General features: G+C 33.8%; 2 protein-coding genes across 3 annotated transcripts in view; one reads left to right on the top strand and one right to left on the bottom strand.

Moving 5' to 3' along the window:
• Nucleotides 1–8,352, bottom strand: part of LOC144546670 (hevamine-A-like) — an 82,956-nt gene extending 74,604 nt beyond the window's left edge. Inside the window, exon 1 of the mRNA XM_078295203.1 lies at nt 8,349–8,352. The gene's annotated coding sequence lies outside the window, so the exon portion shown is untranslated. The remainder of the gene's footprint in view (nt 1–8,348) is intronic.
• Nucleotides 8,008–17,933, top strand: ATIM (timeless family protein). Of its 2 annotated transcripts, XM_078295201.1 has the most exons (19): nt 8,008–8,300; nt 8,397–8,549; nt 9,325–9,484; nt 9,943–10,261; nt 10,543–10,665; nt 11,034–11,226; nt 11,464–11,594; nt 12,106–12,318; nt 12,789–12,955; nt 13,167–13,245; nt 13,391–14,065; nt 14,460–14,797; nt 15,100–15,216; nt 15,306–15,410; nt 15,869–16,066; nt 16,256–16,372; nt 16,638–16,742; nt 17,136–17,234; nt 17,566–17,933. In XM_078295201.1, the coding sequence occupies exons 1-19, from the start codon at nt 8,198–8,200 to the stop codon at nt 17,756–17,758; spliced, it is 3,588 nt and encodes a 1,195-aa protein (XP_078151327.1). In that variant the 5' UTR covers nt 8,008–8,197; the 3' UTR covers nt 17,759–17,933. The 2 variants fall into 2 exon arrangements, with proteins under 2 accessions (XP_078151327.1, XP_078151328.1); XM_078295202.1 differs by lacking the exon at nt 16,638–16,742 and having other exon boundaries at nt 8,009–8,300.
• The last annotated feature ends 578 nt before the right edge of the window (nt 17,934–18,511 follow it).

Below are 18,511 nucleotides of genomic sequence, written 5' to 3'. Positions count from 1 at the left end.
AACACTACATATATGAAAATAAAACGACATCTTAATTAAAAATTGCAAGGAATGAACACATAATTTACAAATTAATTGACAATTGAATTGAAATAGAAAATAGCAGTACATCAATCAATTTGTTCTTTGCAAACATGAACATAACAAAAGAGAAACTACTTATATTCGGTGCTGATAACACGAGGAAATTAAGAGAATAAAAATTATTAACCATAACAAAAATATAACTTGTGCTGACAAAATTAATTCATAGAGTCTGAAATTAATTTATAAAAATATTGCTTGTTTGCTCAAAAGATGATGGAGTGGGAAAATATATCGACAAAAAATTGAAATCACACGAGTTAGGTTTAGAGGCGAACTAAACTTAAATAACATAGAGACGCAGTTTAAGTTTAGTCTGCCTCTAAATTTAATTATTATAAGTTTGGGAGCTGATAACAGTACCTGCACTGTACCCGCAAGGGGACCATCAAAAATTAAATGTAAAAAAATAAATTTCTAAAGTATTAATATCCATGCATGAAAGTATTTATACCTATATATGGAAGTATTTATAGCTATGATGTGAACTATTTATTGTGTGGGTACTGTAGTGCGAAAATAATAGTACCCACAGGACTGTACTAGCACTGTATCTGTGGGGGACCACAGAAAATTAAATGCAGAAAGATAACTTCCTGCAGGGACTTCAAAATCTCCACAATTTTAATTTTTTTTCCATATTATTAATACCTAAGCAATTTTTTATTTCAAATGAGATATATGATGACGTACTTTCAGGCTCGTCGTTGCGCAAGTATTTATACCTCGTTGTACAAATATTCATACCTATACTTGCAAGTATTTTTACATATGACACTGAAAGTATTAATATCTAAGTATTAAAAATATTTATACTTTTATACACTGAAGTATTTATACATATGAGGTCAACTATTTTTGTTAGAGGAAGGCTGACGCGGGGATGATTGGGGAACTCGAAAATGGATAATCATAACAAGTCACGCATCAAAGTATTAATTTTTTTTAGGTGTTAATATCTTATCTTCTAAGTATTTATAACTACGATTGTGTACATATCTAAGTATTTTTTTACATATGACACTGAAAGTATTGATATCTAAGTACTAAAAGTATTTATTCCTATAAAGTCAACTATTTTTGTTAGAGAAAGATTGACTCGAGAACAAGTGCGTAGATTGTAAAAGGAAAACTAAATAATTAGTGGGGACCATAGAGAAATGATGTTGTTGAAATTTTAGAATAATAATTAGTTGAGACTATATAACTAGTGGAGACCATAATATACTATTTTTCTGAGTACGAGTACTGTAGTGCTGGTGCTAAAATAACTATTCTTCAAGTTTAGTAGCTTAATTAACTAAGACCTAAACCTCTTATTTAATGGTTTCGGCATCCACCCAAATCACCTCACACAATAGGTATATAATCACATAAATACTTTAATAACAACGAGTTACAGTACCTTTATTGTTTATTTTCGTCAGGTCTTTGTTTTTTAATTTTGTAACTCCATATAGGGGTGATTAATGAGCGAGCATGAGCAAGTTAGGGTATGCTCATGCTCGCTCATTAAGTAAATGAGCGAGTTGTTAATGAGCGGATAAATGAGTGAGTTGTAAATGAGCGAGCTTTTAATGAGCGAGTTATGAGCGGCTCACGAGTTATGACTTATGACTCATAACAAAATTATATAGTGTGCCCACACATAACAAAATTTGTTAAAAGTCATCATAACAAAATCCAACAAATTGTCATAATTCATTTAAATGAGCGAGTTGTTATGACTATTACTTGTTTTGAGCTTTAAGCGGAGGTTTTGGTTCTGCCGATTTACAAAAAAAAATGAATATGAAACTATGAATATTAGTATATTACACATGATTAAATATTACATTGTGCTCACTATATTACACAGGATTAAATATGAAACTATGCTCACTATCTATCAATCTTAATGAGGCAAGGTTGATGTTATATAGAATTACATAGGATTAAATGTGGCAGGGATTAGATGTGGCAAATTCTTAATGAGCGAGTTATGAGCGAGTTAGGTCATGCTCATGCTTGCTCATTAAGTAAATGAGCGAGTTGTTAATGAGCGAGCTTAAATGAGCGGATAAATGAGCGAGTTTAGGCGAGCTTTTAATGAGCGAGTTATGAGCGGCTCACGAGTTATGAGCGATTTACTCACCCCTGTCTCCATACATGGAGCTGAGTTCTATTCAACTGCGACCGCATAAAAATCTACTGAATCTTTTGAAAGGCTCTCGGAGAAAACCTTAGTTGAAGCTCTCTCGCGGAATAATTATCAACATTAGTCATATAAATACTTGAAAATAATAATAGGATGTTTTGTTAAATCTCAAAATAAAATTGTTATATAAGATTAATATATATATATATTTTTTACATGTACATACAAAATATTACTTTTCTGGTTTTATTTTTATATCAATAAGAAAGTTGAAAAATCAACGTCTGTTAATTATTCAAAACATTAGTATATTTTTGTTTTGACTTTTTGCATATACATAGATAAAATAATATAGTGTTGGTTCCAAAGTCACTTAGAGGAGATGAATAGGACATTTTCAAAATTTAAATCCAAGTTATTTTATCTAACGTGTCTACAAGTTATTATTGACAGAAACTATAATAACTTTAAACAAATATATAAAAGTAAATAGTAGAGTTTAGAGACACTTGATACGAAAGTTGTTTACAAAGTTTGGTACTAACGCCTGTATCTTCGGAACTTCGCGACCTTTTTGATGACTCGCCTTTCTTTATCCAATGAGAAAAGAGTACAAGGTGAGACCGGTGAGCCCTTACAAAGCTTGTGAAGTCACACGGCCTGAGCACGAAAATGACTGAAGAGCACTAAAGGCTCTAATATAGGAGAAGCATGCACGCTCTAATGCTTGAATGAATAAAATATCTCTCACAAATCACTCTAATTCTCACAATAAATTGAGTATGGTGGAGTATATTTTCGGTTGTTGAATGAGTATTGAAGTTTCAAGATCAAACGACCAAGGTGGCTTTATTTTTCAGCAAGAGATGATAAGTTTGGCGGCTGGAGCAACAAGAGAAAATCTAATATTTGCTTCTATATATAGGGAGAGAAGCAAATCTAAACGTTACTATATTGGACATCTGCCTTCCATGGCCCATAGAGACCCATCACTTCATAATTTCAATGAAGTTAAAACATGAAAGTTGTAGATCTCGGTTTCTTGAAAATTTAAAGCCTTGATTCACTCAAATCGGAGTTCGTATGACCAAATGGCATTCAAAATATAAAACGTATGCAGAGCTGAAAAATGCTAACCATTTTAAAGGTTGGAACCGTTGCACAAAGGAAAAATTCATTTCTGAGGTCCACATTTCTGCCAAAACTCCAGAGGCCAACCGTTGTGGCAACCATCACAACGGTTATCAAGTGTCGTGGAACTTCAGCAATCTTCAAACTGGCATATCTCGATTCTCGAGTATCCGATTTCGTCATATGACCATTTTTCGGAAAACTTGTAAAGAGTAGATATTTATTTTGAAGTCTTAGCATTCATTAAAACAATGGTGTAATCAATTATCTCAAAGACAAATGAAAAAATCTCAACAGTCTCGTTGCAATTATAGATCTTATTAACCTGCATATATCTCAATTCAAGAAATTTGTTAAATTTAATAAATATATGTTTTGCAAATCTAGTCAAACAGACAAGTAGATTGTGTCACAATTGACATATAAATCATATATAACTATTTATTTTAATATATGAGTTTTAAATTTTAAGTCATTAATGTATTAAAAGTTAAGGTCTAATAAAGACATTAGGGTACGTTTGGATAAAAACTATAATAGCTATAATAGCGAAATTTGTGAATAGTAAATAAGAATAGAGAAAAAATAGTGGTTTTTAAATTACTGTGAAAATTGTGCTATTCGGATCAGTAAAAACATTGTTTGAATTGTACATGTGGAATAGAGAATAGTTGTAATTGATAAATAATAGTGTTAATAAGGTGCTAATTAAGAGGAAATATAGGCAAGTGGGGTCTTAAACGAATTGTCACAATGTGGAAATAACATAAATTAGTGTCAATTTTGTCATTTCGGGATTGTATTGACGAAAATCAGAGAAATAGTCATTTTTCCCCCTCTCTTGACATTTTTGAATGATAGTTATTCCAACATTTACGAGGAATAGAGAATAACAGCTATTCTAACTATTCTGAATAACAAAAATGTTATTTGAATGCATATTACTATTCCGAATAGCTTCTATTCTTGACACATCCAAACATAAGGGGAGGTATTTGAACTCTCCTATAAACATTTGAAAATATGCACGATTACGAACTGATTACATGTGCATAGTATATACTTTAAAATTATAAATTAATTATTAATTTAGTAAACTTGCTTACGTGATAATTCATGCAAGTTTTCGGGTCGATCTGTAGTTGCTTTAGGGGTGTAAACGGATCAGATATTATCCGGATTCGAAAAAAAGCGGATACGGATATTCGGATATGGATACGGATTCGGATAATTTTTTAACGGATACGGATACGGTTTCGAATACGAAGTCGGATACGGATAATTATCCGTATCCGACATTTTCTTTATTTCGGATATCCGAATTTTTTAATAGTCAACTATCTCTGATCTGATCTGCACAAGAATTAGAAATGAACCATTACATTTGGGTCTACAGTCAAACTTTCTTTGGTAATTTTAACATTTGCTTCTACAGTCAACTTTAGATTTTGGGCCTATAGTCAAAATTTGCTTCTACAGTCAAATTTGCAAATATTTGATTCTACAGTTAGCTTTACACCTTTGAATTGATATACAAATAATATTTTTTTAATATTTTTTTTTTTATAGCCTTTCTTTTACTTTTTACTGTGACTCTTCGTATTTCTTCTGCAAGCTTCGAACTCTCTTAGATAATTTTAATATTTGCTTCTTCTACAAGCTTCAGATTTTACTCTTCATGCTTTTTTTTGTTTATCCTATACGGTTGAAAGAATGTTATTCTGCTTAGATGGGTATATTTTGATGAACAATATGACATGAGTAGTTTCTATTATTTTGTTAACATGATATATTTTTTGTAACTAACAAACTTATGAAAAAGATTAAATTTAATTTAAATGAAAAAAAAGTTATATTTAGATGTTACCTTTTATTTTTTACTAGAATATACATTAGTATTTTAATTTTAATTATCCGAATTATATTGATATTCGTATCCGTATCCGTCCGAAATTCAATCCGTATTCGTATCCGTATCCGAAAAATTATAATGGATACGGATACAGTTTTACCACTATCCGATCCGTATCCGACCGTTTACACCCATAAGTTGCTTACATTAAGTTTTCATCGGTCATTTTGTCTTGATGATTAAAAGACTTAAAACGTTCTTTTGTATTAAAAACTAGGGGTGCAAACATATTGGATATTGTCCATTCATACTTGAATCTATATTCAAATATTATATAGAGATATTCAATATTTGAATATCCGTTACAATTACATATATGGTTTTGAATTGTAATTATTCATATGTATCTAAATAGCAAATACGTACTATATAATTTAATATATATTACGAAATGTTTATGTTATTCACCGTTATAATTAAATAAATATTATGAACTTAGTATTTTTTACTATTATTTATACATTTTTAATAAATAATAGTATTGGAAAAAGATGTCCAATTTATTACTGATCCGTTTGCACCTCTATTCATGCATGGCATTGATCAGCGACTGCAAATTTGGTTGATTTATAAAAATAAAAGACAGCAACACACTTTTGTAATAAAACGAAAATAAAATAATATGACATGTCAACAATATTTACATGAACTTAGATATTTTGAAAGATTTATATATTTATGACTTCAGTTCAACAAACGTGGTGGAACCAAACAAAATAATTTGAAACACATCTTCTTGTGATTTTAGAGATCATTGCTCGGTCTAGGTGATTAAAAGAATTGAAACATTGTCTTCATATATTAAATAATCAAAATAATATAATCTATTAATCATACTGAACAAACAAACAATCAACAAGTCAATGAAATAATTATTGTTCTGATTTCTTTGTTGTTGGTCCGTTGGTCCCAAAGTCACTTAAAGGGAATGAATAAAGCCTTTTTAAATTTTTAATTTAAGTTATAAATTAAAGTCCTAGTGTGTCGTATAGTTATTATTGACGGAAACTATAATAACTTTGTCCTAAACTAAGACATAAAATAAATAAAGTAATATAGTAAAGTTTAGAGACACTTGACACGAGAGTTGTTTACGGAGTTCGGCACTAATGCCTTTGAGATGGTGCGCCTTTCTCTACCCAATGAGAAAGTAATACAAGGTGGAACCGATGAGCCCTTACAATCTTTTGAGAAGTCATACGGTCCAAACACGAGCACTAAAGGCTCAAAGGAAACAATCCGATTCGCGAGGATTCAAGGATTGCAAGGTGAGCATAAGGCTCAAGGTAGTAATGGATTTGATCACGTAGGACCACTCTAGGAGTTGTTGAACTGATTGAATAAACTCGAGATTGATTATGAGTATTGAAGTTTAAGTGCACAAGCAACAACGACTTTCTCTGGATTTGAAAAAAGTATGAATTATTGAAGTTGGGGGCGACTAGAGTGTCACTCCAAATCTTGGTATGATTTTTATTTATAGAGAGCTAAGAAAAATGAAGTGGTGCTGACCGTTGCAACGGTACAATGACCGTTACAACGGTAGGGTAATTTGAAATAGTTTGGAGTGCAACGGTAGAGGACCGTTACAACGGTCCTCATAACGGAAGTCTCTGACTTGCCAATCGTTGGGCGCTGGTCCTGATCGATTTAAACCGGTGTAGCTCATCTGGGAATTTATTTACTCCGTTGCAACGGTAGGTCTCACTTAGGTCAGTCTCAAGTTTATTTTACCAATTTTACAGATTAATTATCCTTAATCTTGAGTTAATTATTCTGCTATCCAATATCTTATGCTTTATGACTACATCCATGATGTTATATTGCAGTTCATTAATTCATTATTGATGTGTATTTATTGAATCTTTAGTTGTCATGAACCTGCATAAATTCTCAAGAAGAAAAACTGTAAAATGTAATTTATGTATGTTTTGCAAATCTAGTCAAACATACAAGTCAAGAGTTCCAAAAGTCAACATTTGTCAGTTTATTTTCTTTTATCAAGAGCATTAGTTAATTTTAGTTATTCAAATTTTATTCTACACAAATTGCATATTTTTTCTAATAAAGAATAGATGGGTACTTCATAAATTTAAAACGAGAAAAGCCAATAAATTTAATAAATTCAAAAGTTTTCGAAATTTTGGAGGATTTTACGTAATTTTGAGGTTTTCGAGGGTATAAAGAAATGAAATTGAATGGACAAAATCTCATTCAAAACCCACCTAAACTAAACCATATCGCTGGGTTGGACCGGACAATTACTCGAGGGTCGAGTCTTTATAAAACCCGGCCCACTACCACCCTGCGGACAGCAGGTAATGATTCGAACAATAAAATTTTCCACTTCATGCTGCAACCATAAGCTGCGCCGTTTTGATATTATAATCCGTGCGCTGCATGAATCCCAAAACTACTCTGTTACCATCTTTGTAGGATTTATTTTCTACCAGGAAATAAATCTGCTACGGTTCCAACAAGAATTGTAGGACTCTTATTTTCCAAATCTAACAATTAATATTTTAGAATGCATGAATTCAAAAACAGTTGATTTTTATGCACGAATCTCTAAATAAATGAGCGTTTAGATTTGAAACCCGCGGACAGCCCATCAATCCATCATACAGCCCTTCTATTTTGCGTTAAAGTGTTTCTAACCCGGGACCAAACTTATATTTTTCCAACCCGGTAAAAATAACTGGTTTGCAAAGGTAAATTAGTAAATAGCGCTAGTGGCGGGAAAAGGAGAAGGGAAACCGCGCAAGGGCGGGAAAGATGAAAGAGGAAAGAGCAACTCTCGGTCTATAGGTACACAAATTGCAATCTCCAAATCTCAACTGATACCTCCATTTCCCAAATCATTTCTTCGTTCTCTCTTTCTCTAATCCAAAAATTTTCGAATCAAACTTCACTCGCAAAATCCTAGCTATAAAATGGATTCGGACAGGCTTTCCAGCATCTGTGCGGGGCTTGGTATCGCCGAAGAAGACGACAGTGGCGCCGTCATAGGATACACCAAGGGGGAGTACTGTTTAGGTGATTATTCTCGACAACAATCTTGATCCTAATTCTAACACTAGTAAGTCTATTTAATATTTTTGATCTGTAAAGACGTACCTTTTGTTGTCTCAGATAACTTGAAGGATCTGCAGAGGTATCTGAGGCGAGACAACCCCCAGAAGAGAGATGTATTCAAGCAGATCTGTAAATGGAACACCGTTTCTCGTGATCTAATACCGCTTATCGAGTCATATCAAAGCGACCGCAATTTGGTCATCACTGCTGGTAAATTCTTCCGTTCATCTTTCTTTTGCTAAGATGTTTCACTTGCTATGGGAACTTCATACATGCTATTACTACATATACCAAAGAGTAAGGATTGTAGTACTATACACTTCCACCGGTACTTTAAAAAAAACCCTAGTACTGTTCTGAAAAAAATATATATGGTCAATCTAGCATGACTTATTTTGAATAATATTTAAGTTTGCCTAAGATCAGATGAAATTTAGACTGAATTGAAGTACAGCCAAAACAGTCACATGATTCATTTATTTAGCATTGAGCAAGCACACTTGTGGTTTCATCAAGTTTATAGAAAAGGTTGTGATGTAATCGAGGGTTGGGATCCATTAGCAATGGGTTAAATTGACAATCTTAAAAATATATTTTAAATCAATAAAAATTGAATATAGAAAAAAGTTTACACACATGCTGTTGGCCTTATAGATTGGCTGTGTATCAAGTTTCATCCAATATAAGTATCATTGGATGTTTTATCAAAGGATGTAAATATAGACGGCTACACATTTCAATCATTTTATGAATGGTAACAATTGCATCAAATTCCATCATTTTGCAATGGATCCCAGCCCTTTTAAGTGAAGCTCAGTTATACAAATTGTTGCTCAGGGCTAAAATTTTTTTTTGCAAATTTGTACATATAAGTTAACTACCTGCTTAGATTGCGAGCTTTCATACATTATTGATGACTTTGTGTGATTTTATAAGAAGTGACGGAGACTTTATGCTAAATTTGGGAACCTCTTTTGAACAACAGTTAAGATTTTGGTGTTCCTTACACTGCCAGTGGACCCCACTTCTTATGACATAGCACAGCAGATAGAATATCTTTGGGACCTAAAAGCTGTTATGGCAAGGAATGTAACAGTAGCTGTTATTGTCTCTCTTCTTGAAGATCCTCTGGATCATCTGGAAAGGTACATTTACATTTTTAGTCTTATGTGTCTTGCCAAACTTAGTTTGATTTTTTTGGGTTGCTGATACTTTTAGGATCATCTACATTTTTCATTGGTTTCTGCATGCCGAATTGAGGTTCATGTGGCAGCAGGATTAGGGTTTTATTTGGCTTAGCCACAAATTATGGACAAAATGACTAGTTAAATCATTTCTTACCCTGTATGGCACTGTACCAACATTGATCGATTGTACTTTCTTACATTGATTGATACAATACAAGAGAGTTTGATGGGTACACTTGGTCTCCCTCCATAGACCCTCACAAAATGAGGAATGTCTATCCTTTTAGCACTGATACGACAACATATTCTGCTATATCAGAACAAACTTGCTTGAATCGAATCACCTCTGGCAATAAATTTAATTCAACAAAAGAACACTTGTCTCTTATTTATCTCATTTTGTAAATCCAAACCAGCAATGCATTCACAGAAGAAGACTGGAAGCTGGTCCAGCTAGTTCTTACTCTGTTTCGCAACCTTCTGGCCATAAGAGAAATAACATCACAACAAAAGGCCTGTGGCTCAACTGCACAACTGCTTCAACTTGCCGATACATTTTTGGAGCTTATGTTCGAAGAGAATGTCATGGATGTAATTTTAGTGCTGACTCAGCATGTTGAGGAAGACTGTGGTTTTATCAGGCAGGACAAACTGCTACTTTTGGAAATATTTTATTATGTCTTTCTCGGCCGGGACCCAGAAGTAGTTGCCAAATCTTTCAAAAAAGGATCCCAGGTATTTTTGCACATAGAGCCTTGTCTTTCAATATTTGCGCAGAAGCCTCTGTTAATATCTGAGATGCCTTTGATGTTGAAGACAGGGACTTGGATTAATTTCTTTCTTGAGCTAAATTTGTAAGAGAACTCTGTTGAAAGCATTTGCATTCCAAAAATGTCCTTTTAGTTAGTTTCAAAATGTATCCTATAGTACTGACTGACAAAATCCAAAGCCAACTTTTCTTCTCTAAAGATACTACTTCTGGGTAATTGCTTATTTATTAAAGTTCTTTTTTTCAGGATGGAGAACTAAGTGCATCTGTTGATTCATTGATTTCAATTATGGAAGAAGAATCTAAAAAAAGAAGGGCTGTTGTTCACAGCAACTTGGACCATAGTGGCACATTTTCTCGCATCTTTATGGTATTGCTCTAAAAATAGAAGTAAAAATAAATAGAGTTGATAAAAGATGGTAATTTTTTTTAAAATATAAAAGGAATTTTCTTTTATATTCCCAAAATATTTGGCACTGAATCCTTTGTACCAAAAAGAAAAAAAAATACAAAAGTTGGCCTATTTTTTATATAATTGGTCTATGGCTGATACATTACTGGTAACATAATGCTTCCCAAGCAATAACCTTTTGGTAAGTTTTGATCGACTCAAATATAGATCACAAATTCTTTAGCTTAGCTTGTGGTTTCTTTTATCGTTCACTCGTACCTAACACAATGATTCCGAACCTTGGGTGTTTCCTTTATTTATGTTGCTTTTATTTTATTTTGTATCAGGATGGATCAAAGACACTGCATAAATGCTACCCTGCTTCTGGGCCCGGAGACATGCTGTTGAAAGTGCACAATGTTCAAAGGGGTCCACAAAAGAGGATTGCATGGGACCACCGGAATCTTATCACACCAAAGGAGAACCTTTTAGAACATCTAAGGAATTTTCTTGAACAGTTCTTATCAGGAGGATATAATGGTACATATGCTTTTCTAACATCTACCAAATTGTGCTGTAAATAGTTGGTACAGTTACCTGAATGTATTGGCAAGTTCAGTATGTACCAGCCAACTCTGGCATGACTATGTAACTGGCATCCAATACCACAATAAACCAGCTGTACTGAACAGATAGTATACCACTTGCTCTGCTCTGACATGATTCCATTGCACTTGCTATGACCTGATTTTTTATTTTTCATGTTATGCCAATCAGTTCTGATGCAGTCGATACGCAAAGATACAAGGAAAGAGCACCCCTCTATTCAGAATTCTGACATCATAACATTTTTTCAAGTTGTTCATTTTGTACTGGCCTTTCAATACCATCATATCTCCATTTCCAAGGTGAAGACCAGACTGATATTATTCATTATTTCTTTTCCCTTTTTATCGTTCGTTTCTGTTTATGTTATTTTTGTCTTTCTTTTAGTTTTGTTTATCACTTGAGTAATTGATCACTCAACAGAGCTTTGTAGAGGATATCTTTTTGTCAAGATTAGGCCGGAATTCCAATGGAGAGGCCCAATTGATCTGTGTATTTTGTATACAATTGGGGTGTACTTAAATAAAAATTTACCACTTTTCACATTTTAGAACAAATTTGTTATACTATGGTTTGTACTGTATCCCAATTATAATGAGCCATCATTCATACATCATTAATTACATTCAAAAGTAGTACCAATCCCGGGAAGAACCAAGATTCTCTAACTGAACTTCATGTCTTTTTTTTCCATTCTTTATTCATTATCTTCCAATCCAGAAAATATTTTTATTTATCTGAATTGTCTTATCTGGTATGCAACATATCTAAAGTTCTCTTTTAATTTGGCTTCGACCAAAATTAATTTGTCAGAAAGCTTGTGAGACAGAGTCTCCGTCAGCAGCTTTGCATAACCAAGAAGACAGCGCACATTTCAAAGGGGATATATGTGGACCTGTGGCTGAAACAATAAATGAGGAGATGTTCAACCTGGTAATTTGTAGGTGGCGTGAGACTTTTGAAGGCTTAAAACAAACTAATGACTACAAAACCCTATCAGCAGCTGGATCTCTAATGAAGAACATGGTTAGTACAAGCGGTGGCTATGTACCTGGCCTGGATAGGATTGGATTTTTATTTTTGTTAAACCAAATTACTCGGATTCCCAATTAGCAATGATGTTTATTCAAATTTTTGAAGACATATAATGCAAAGTCAACTCCGACAAAAAGTAGGATCCATACTGTCAGATGTAGTCTGTAACCCAATTTTATTCTCACAAGTGGTCAATGAGTCCAAAATTGTTGACCTAAAGAATGTTTTGAAATAATGATGCTGAACAAACTGATCACTATCCCTGTTTAATAGTGTAGTTGAAGGAAAACAAATCAGGTTTTTGCTTGTGTTCTTTTTGAGTCTGGTGGATTGGTTTATTTCCTTTTGTTTTTTGCAAGGGTATCAAAACTTTTTAAGCCTACAAGGAGTTGCTTACACCAAACCTTATTCTTAAGACATTTATGATGTTCTGTTATGTAATCTCTCTTTATGCCGTGTAGATCTTCATGATAGATCTGGTTTTGAAGTTGCTTCCTGAAAGTTCCGGAGATACTCAAACAGCTCGAGTGCTTCTATACAAATTATTTTATGATCAGACAGATCAAGGACTAACTCAGTTCCTCTTAAACCTCTTTCGATCATTCAACATGCACAAGCAACCTAAAAGGTTTCTTTACAATCATTTCTTTCATTGTTGCATGCATTATGTATTATATTTAGAGTTTATCCTTGTTGGGTTATGTTTTGATTTGTTTTGCTTTATTGCCGTTGACAGATGAAAATGTTAGTCCAGTTGTATACCAGGCATAAGCTAAAATTCTGTGTAATTATTGTGCTCTCGTCTGTTATTCTGATTTTCTACTTTTCACATATTTCAGTGATCTTTCTGATCTGCTGGAAATTGTACATGTAATCTTTAGGCTAATGGAGAGGCTTCAAGCACGCGGCTCATTAAGAGTATGAGATTGTATACTAAACCTCATTTATTACTTTGCAAATGACCGAGCATATATAATATATATATGTTGATTACCCTAATAAAATATCAATAATCAAAACGTGGCATAAAATTGTATTAAAAGGTTCTTATTTCTTATATCAGGTAACCAAAAAAGCCCGAAGAATCCGAAAAAAGAAGGCAGCAAAGCATAGCCCTGAGGTGATTCAAAACACAGAAACAAATGACACTGCTGCTATACCTGATCCAGCAAAGCAATCCACTGAGGTGATGCAAAACACAGAAACAGATGACATGGTCGCTATACCTGATCCAGCAAAGCAATCCACTGAGGTGATGCAAAACACAGAAACAGATGACATGGCGGCTATACCTGATCCAGCAAAGCAATCCACTGAGGTGATGCAAAACACTGAAACAGATGACATGGCGGCCATACCCGATCCATCTGTGGTCTCCAACGAACCAGGTAAAACCTCTTGTGATCAGGCAGCCGAAGATCCGCAAATTAATTGTGATGCAACTCTTAGGCCCATGGATCCACCGGAGCAAATAAATTCTGATCAGGTGGTTGGCAATGATCAGGGAACATCAGGATCTTCAAGTGATGATGATGATGATGATGAGTTGCCGGCCACTAGTGAGGTTGACTTTAATGTATCACGTTTGGTGGCTAGTTTTTTGAACAATACTGTTGTGCATAACCTGTGTTGGTTGTTAAAACATTATAAAACCAATTCAGTTAGAACGAACCACTATATCTTGTGCATGCTAAGGAGGATATGTGATGACCTAGGGATGGCTCCGATGCTTTATCAGGTACATTTTTCGTTTCTTTCTCTGGAAAAGTCTAAAACCCTAAACCCTAAACCACTATATCTTGTGTATGCAAAAAAGAAGGGACAGGTTCCTGCATATCCCAACAAAATCTGAGATTATAATATTGCCCTTAAAGGGATTTATCTTGTGTACCCCTACCAAACAAAGGAACTATCATCTATAAATCTACAGATGTTCTACGCCTCCATTTTATGGGTGTATGGTTAAATTTGGAAAGAAGAATGGGGGGAGGGACATAGTGATAGTTCCTAGTGTCATAGCCTCATAGTGTAGATGACGAAATTCTTAATTTGTATTAGTATATATAAGATTAATGTTTCAGACATGCACCATGCATTGAATTTCTTTTAAACCATTTGTGAATGCTTTACAGCTCTCTCTCCTCACCATATTCTACACAATTCTCGCTGATCAGAAGTCATCTCGATCTAGGGAGCACCCAAACATAATCCATTTTCTCACCAAGCTTGTCAGAGAAATGATGAAATTAATGAAGAAACAGCCTCTGCTTTTTGTTGACATTCTCTTTTGGAAGACAAGAAAAGAGTGTCATTGCATCAGTGCTGATGCCCTCATGTCTGACATGGCTGGTCTGAAAATGGACATAAATGCCCTTAATGACAACGATAAGAGCTTTCCTAATAGCATTGCAGATTCACTTGGAGATGATGAAGCTGATGTGGTGGTACCACATTATACTGAGAGCCAGAGGTAGGTATAAGTGTAACTGTGATTTTTCAGATGCTCGTATCTGCCACAGCCACTGTATTTAAAAAACCGTACCTAGTGGATATTTGATGAACCGAAGGAAAAATGTGAGTCTCAATGCAGATATCACCAAAAGTACAAAAGATTTTATTTGCTTGGAGTTACCTTTTATATTACATTAAACAATTTTCAGCAATCTGCTTGAATGTACCAGCATGGGGCTTGCATAAAATCTAAACTTGGATCATATAAGTACATTTCATTCCTTTGAATGAATAATAATGATTGTAATTTTTGATCTACAGGGAAGAATTCTCTGATACAGATGATGAAGACAACTTGCCGCAAACTGAGCAAACTACAAAGAAAAGGAAGCGGCTCAGATCTCTCTTTAATGAAGAAACAGATGATGGTGATAAAAGGTTTGTTAGTTGTTACAACCATAACTGTCTCTAATTTAACATTTGTCTTTTCTCTTTGGTAGACTGATTGATTTTCTATTTCCCTGCAGTGCCCCAGTTTCACCTGGTGACAATAGTATAAAAGTTGCCAAGAGGCGGAGGAGTTCAGTTTTCACCCCAGAGCAAGAGAATATGCTAAGGAATCTGTTTGAGAAGTAAGCTATTATAATGCCTCTTTATTTTTCTTAATTAACAAAGAAGATCGTTACAGACACATTCGTATTACACTACATTTAATCATGTTGACAGCTTAAGTTCAATATTCACATTTTTGGTTTATGCCATTTGGATTCTTAAGCAACGCGACATTGTGCAATAAAATGGAGCTCACAAATTGAGTTATTCAAAAGAAAGAAAAACTGTCAAAAAGAGTGAAAGAAAGCTAATTTTAGGAGAGAATTCTCAGTATACGGTTTGCTTCCAAATTGTTTAGGGACAGTGAGTACTGTTGAATCTTAAGTATATAGACATTTTTATACCAAAATTAGAACCTTTTAAGCCAAGATGGAAAATGTATCATGTTTTTCAAAGCATTGAGTTTATTCAGAAAAGGAAGATTCAATAGAACTCTCTATCTCATGCTGACTTCTAAATTTTATTTTGCTCATTCCAGGCATAAGGATGACCGTGCATGTTGCCGCATAATTGCCGGTGCATTAGATCCTGATAAGAAAATATCTCCAGCCCAAGTGTCTCGCAAGCTTAAACAACTTGGTCTAAGAAGCAATGTCAGAAAAAGGAAAACAACAGAGAAATCAGATCCACAGCTTTCCTCTACTGATGATGAAACTTTACAAACACTTGTAAATAGGTAATTGTTCTACTACCATTTCTGTTCATTGAGGTTTTGACTTGAATTTTGTGCCCGTGGTTTAAAAATAAATTGATCTGGTGGATGTGTGACAGTCAATGTTGTGTGCCAGTTCTTTTTGTTCTCTTTTTAACAAATCTGAGTTCTTTTGATTTTTTTTTTACTGAAAATAATTAATTTTATCTTCAGACGCAAAAGAGGGAAGGGAAGGTCATTAGAAAAGGATTTTTTGCCTGAAAAATCTCAACAAGAGAAAGCAAAGGGTGGGCTTCATTCTGACAATGATACATTGGCTTCCCTTTCAAGGTATGCCATTTTAATATAACGTCTACTAGGTAAGATATTTGTGCATGTTAGATAAACTTCTTGTAGTTGAACATATATATATGTTTTATGCAAGATTTTTGTGGAAGTTTTTTTTTTTTCTGTTCATTTAGATTTTACTTGAATTTTGTGCCTGTGGTTTAAAAATAAATTGTTCTGATGGATGTGTGACAGTCGATGCTGTGTATTGCCACTTGCCATTTCTGTTTGTTGAGTAATTCTCTTTTTGCCAAATCATTAATTTTAGCCTCAGAAGCACGTTAGAAAAATATTCTTTGCCTGAAAAATTTCAACAAGTGGAAACAAAAGAAGGGCCTTATTCTGACGATGACACTTTGGCTTCCCTTTCAAGGTATGCCATTTTTATATAACGTCTACTAAGTAAGATATTTATGCATGTCAGATAAATTACTTGTAGTTGAGCATATAAATATGTTTTATGCAAGTTTTTTGTGGAGTTTATTTGATTATTTCTGTACATGATCCTTTTTTATCCAAGAGGTCATATATTTATTCCTTTTCCATGTCATAGCAAAGTAGAGAAAATTGTGTCTCTTATGTCTTCATGATATATACAAATAAATCAGTTTGGATGGATTCTGATTCAATTCAGGTTTTAAGAGTGTGTTAAGCTTTTTATTCTCAAAAATATGCTTAGAGTTGGTATTTTAATGCTCATTCATACTTCAACAACCTATTGATGTGTTACATCTATTTATCGCATGTATATAATTTTTTTTTCAAGGCTAAAGAAGAAAAGCAAGTTAGATGTAATGAGGAAATCTCCTCTTGAGTATTCATTTGTTGAGAAAGAATCTTACACTGCAGAAGACGCTGCTCATGAGTAAGTATATAACAATCTTCATGTCAATATATCCCTTTGAAAGTAGGAACTATCATGCATGTCCTCATCAAGGGTGAAAACTAGAGAAAACACATGGTTTCTTAGCATCTGATTTTGCAGTACAAAAATGGTTGAATCTATTAAAATTTCTTTCAACAAATCTATATAAAATTTAATAATTAATAATTTATTTGAAGCACATCTCTTTTATTGTCACTGTGCATCAGCTTAAAGCTCATCCAATGCATCCGGAGTTTAAATGAACCTAAAACTGGATTATTTTCAAATAACATATGAATAAATCAGTATTCATTAGTCTTCCTATTTGCAGGGATTTTGATAGTCCAGAGCTTTTGGATGACGACATAGAGTCAGAACCAGATAATGCTGGTAATACACACAGGAGCAAAGATTCTAACATAGAATCATTAGAAGATTCTGATAATGGTGCCGACAATGGGCCACCGAGAAATATCGGGTCAAAGAGAAGCCTAAAGTTGATTTTTGATGATGATGATGATTAAGGCATATGCACATTAAGAGCCTCTATTTTGAGTGTATATATATTGAAACGTTCTTTTATGATGAAGATGACTAAGGTCTGGCATATTTTGATCATTGGTTGTAAAAAATTATCACCTAGGTCGTAAGAGGAGAATTGCACTGTTCAACTTTTAACCAAAGAGTTATCTTTATTTCTTAGTTCTTATGTCTTAACTTAGTTAACTAGCCTATGACAGCCAGGAATTGTAACAATTCGCTCTCTGTTGCAAGATATTTCTTAGTTCTTAAGTTGTAAGTGATATATTTTAGGAGATTTTTTTTTTATGCCACTCCAAAACATGAAATTTAGAAATTTGCCATCTCAAAATCTTAAATTAGTTAATTGCCACTCCAAAATTATTATATTTAGCAAATTGTCACAATTATACATATAATTCAGATATTTGATTAAAATTTGCTAAAAAGTAGTGTATAATAAAATGTATTTTGATATTTTCAAAATTGCCCTTCTCTTGCCACCCCATTTCCTTCCCCCATTGCTCTCCACAGACTTTTTCTCCTCTTCCTTTTCGTTTTTCTTTTCTTCCTCTTCCACATGTAACTCTCTCCTCTCAAAGGCTCTCTCTGTTAACAACAAATGGAATGCTCTCCATTTCCCTGAGAAGCACTCTCTGGACCAAGCGACCGAAGCATTCGATTCCTTCTCAAAAAATCACCTTTGCCTTCTAACCACTTGGCCCATCTCTCTCTGATAGGCGATTCACCCTTATGAG

Source organism: Carex rostrata, chromosome 30 (genome assembly GCF_964058835.1).
Source record: "Carex rostrata chromosome 30, lpCarRost1.2, whole genome shotgun sequence".
Taxonomy (NCBI): domain Eukaryota; kingdom Viridiplantae; phylum Streptophyta; class Magnoliopsida; order Poales; family Cyperaceae; genus Carex; species Carex rostrata.
This window is presented reverse-complemented; position numbering and strand designations above follow the sequence as displayed.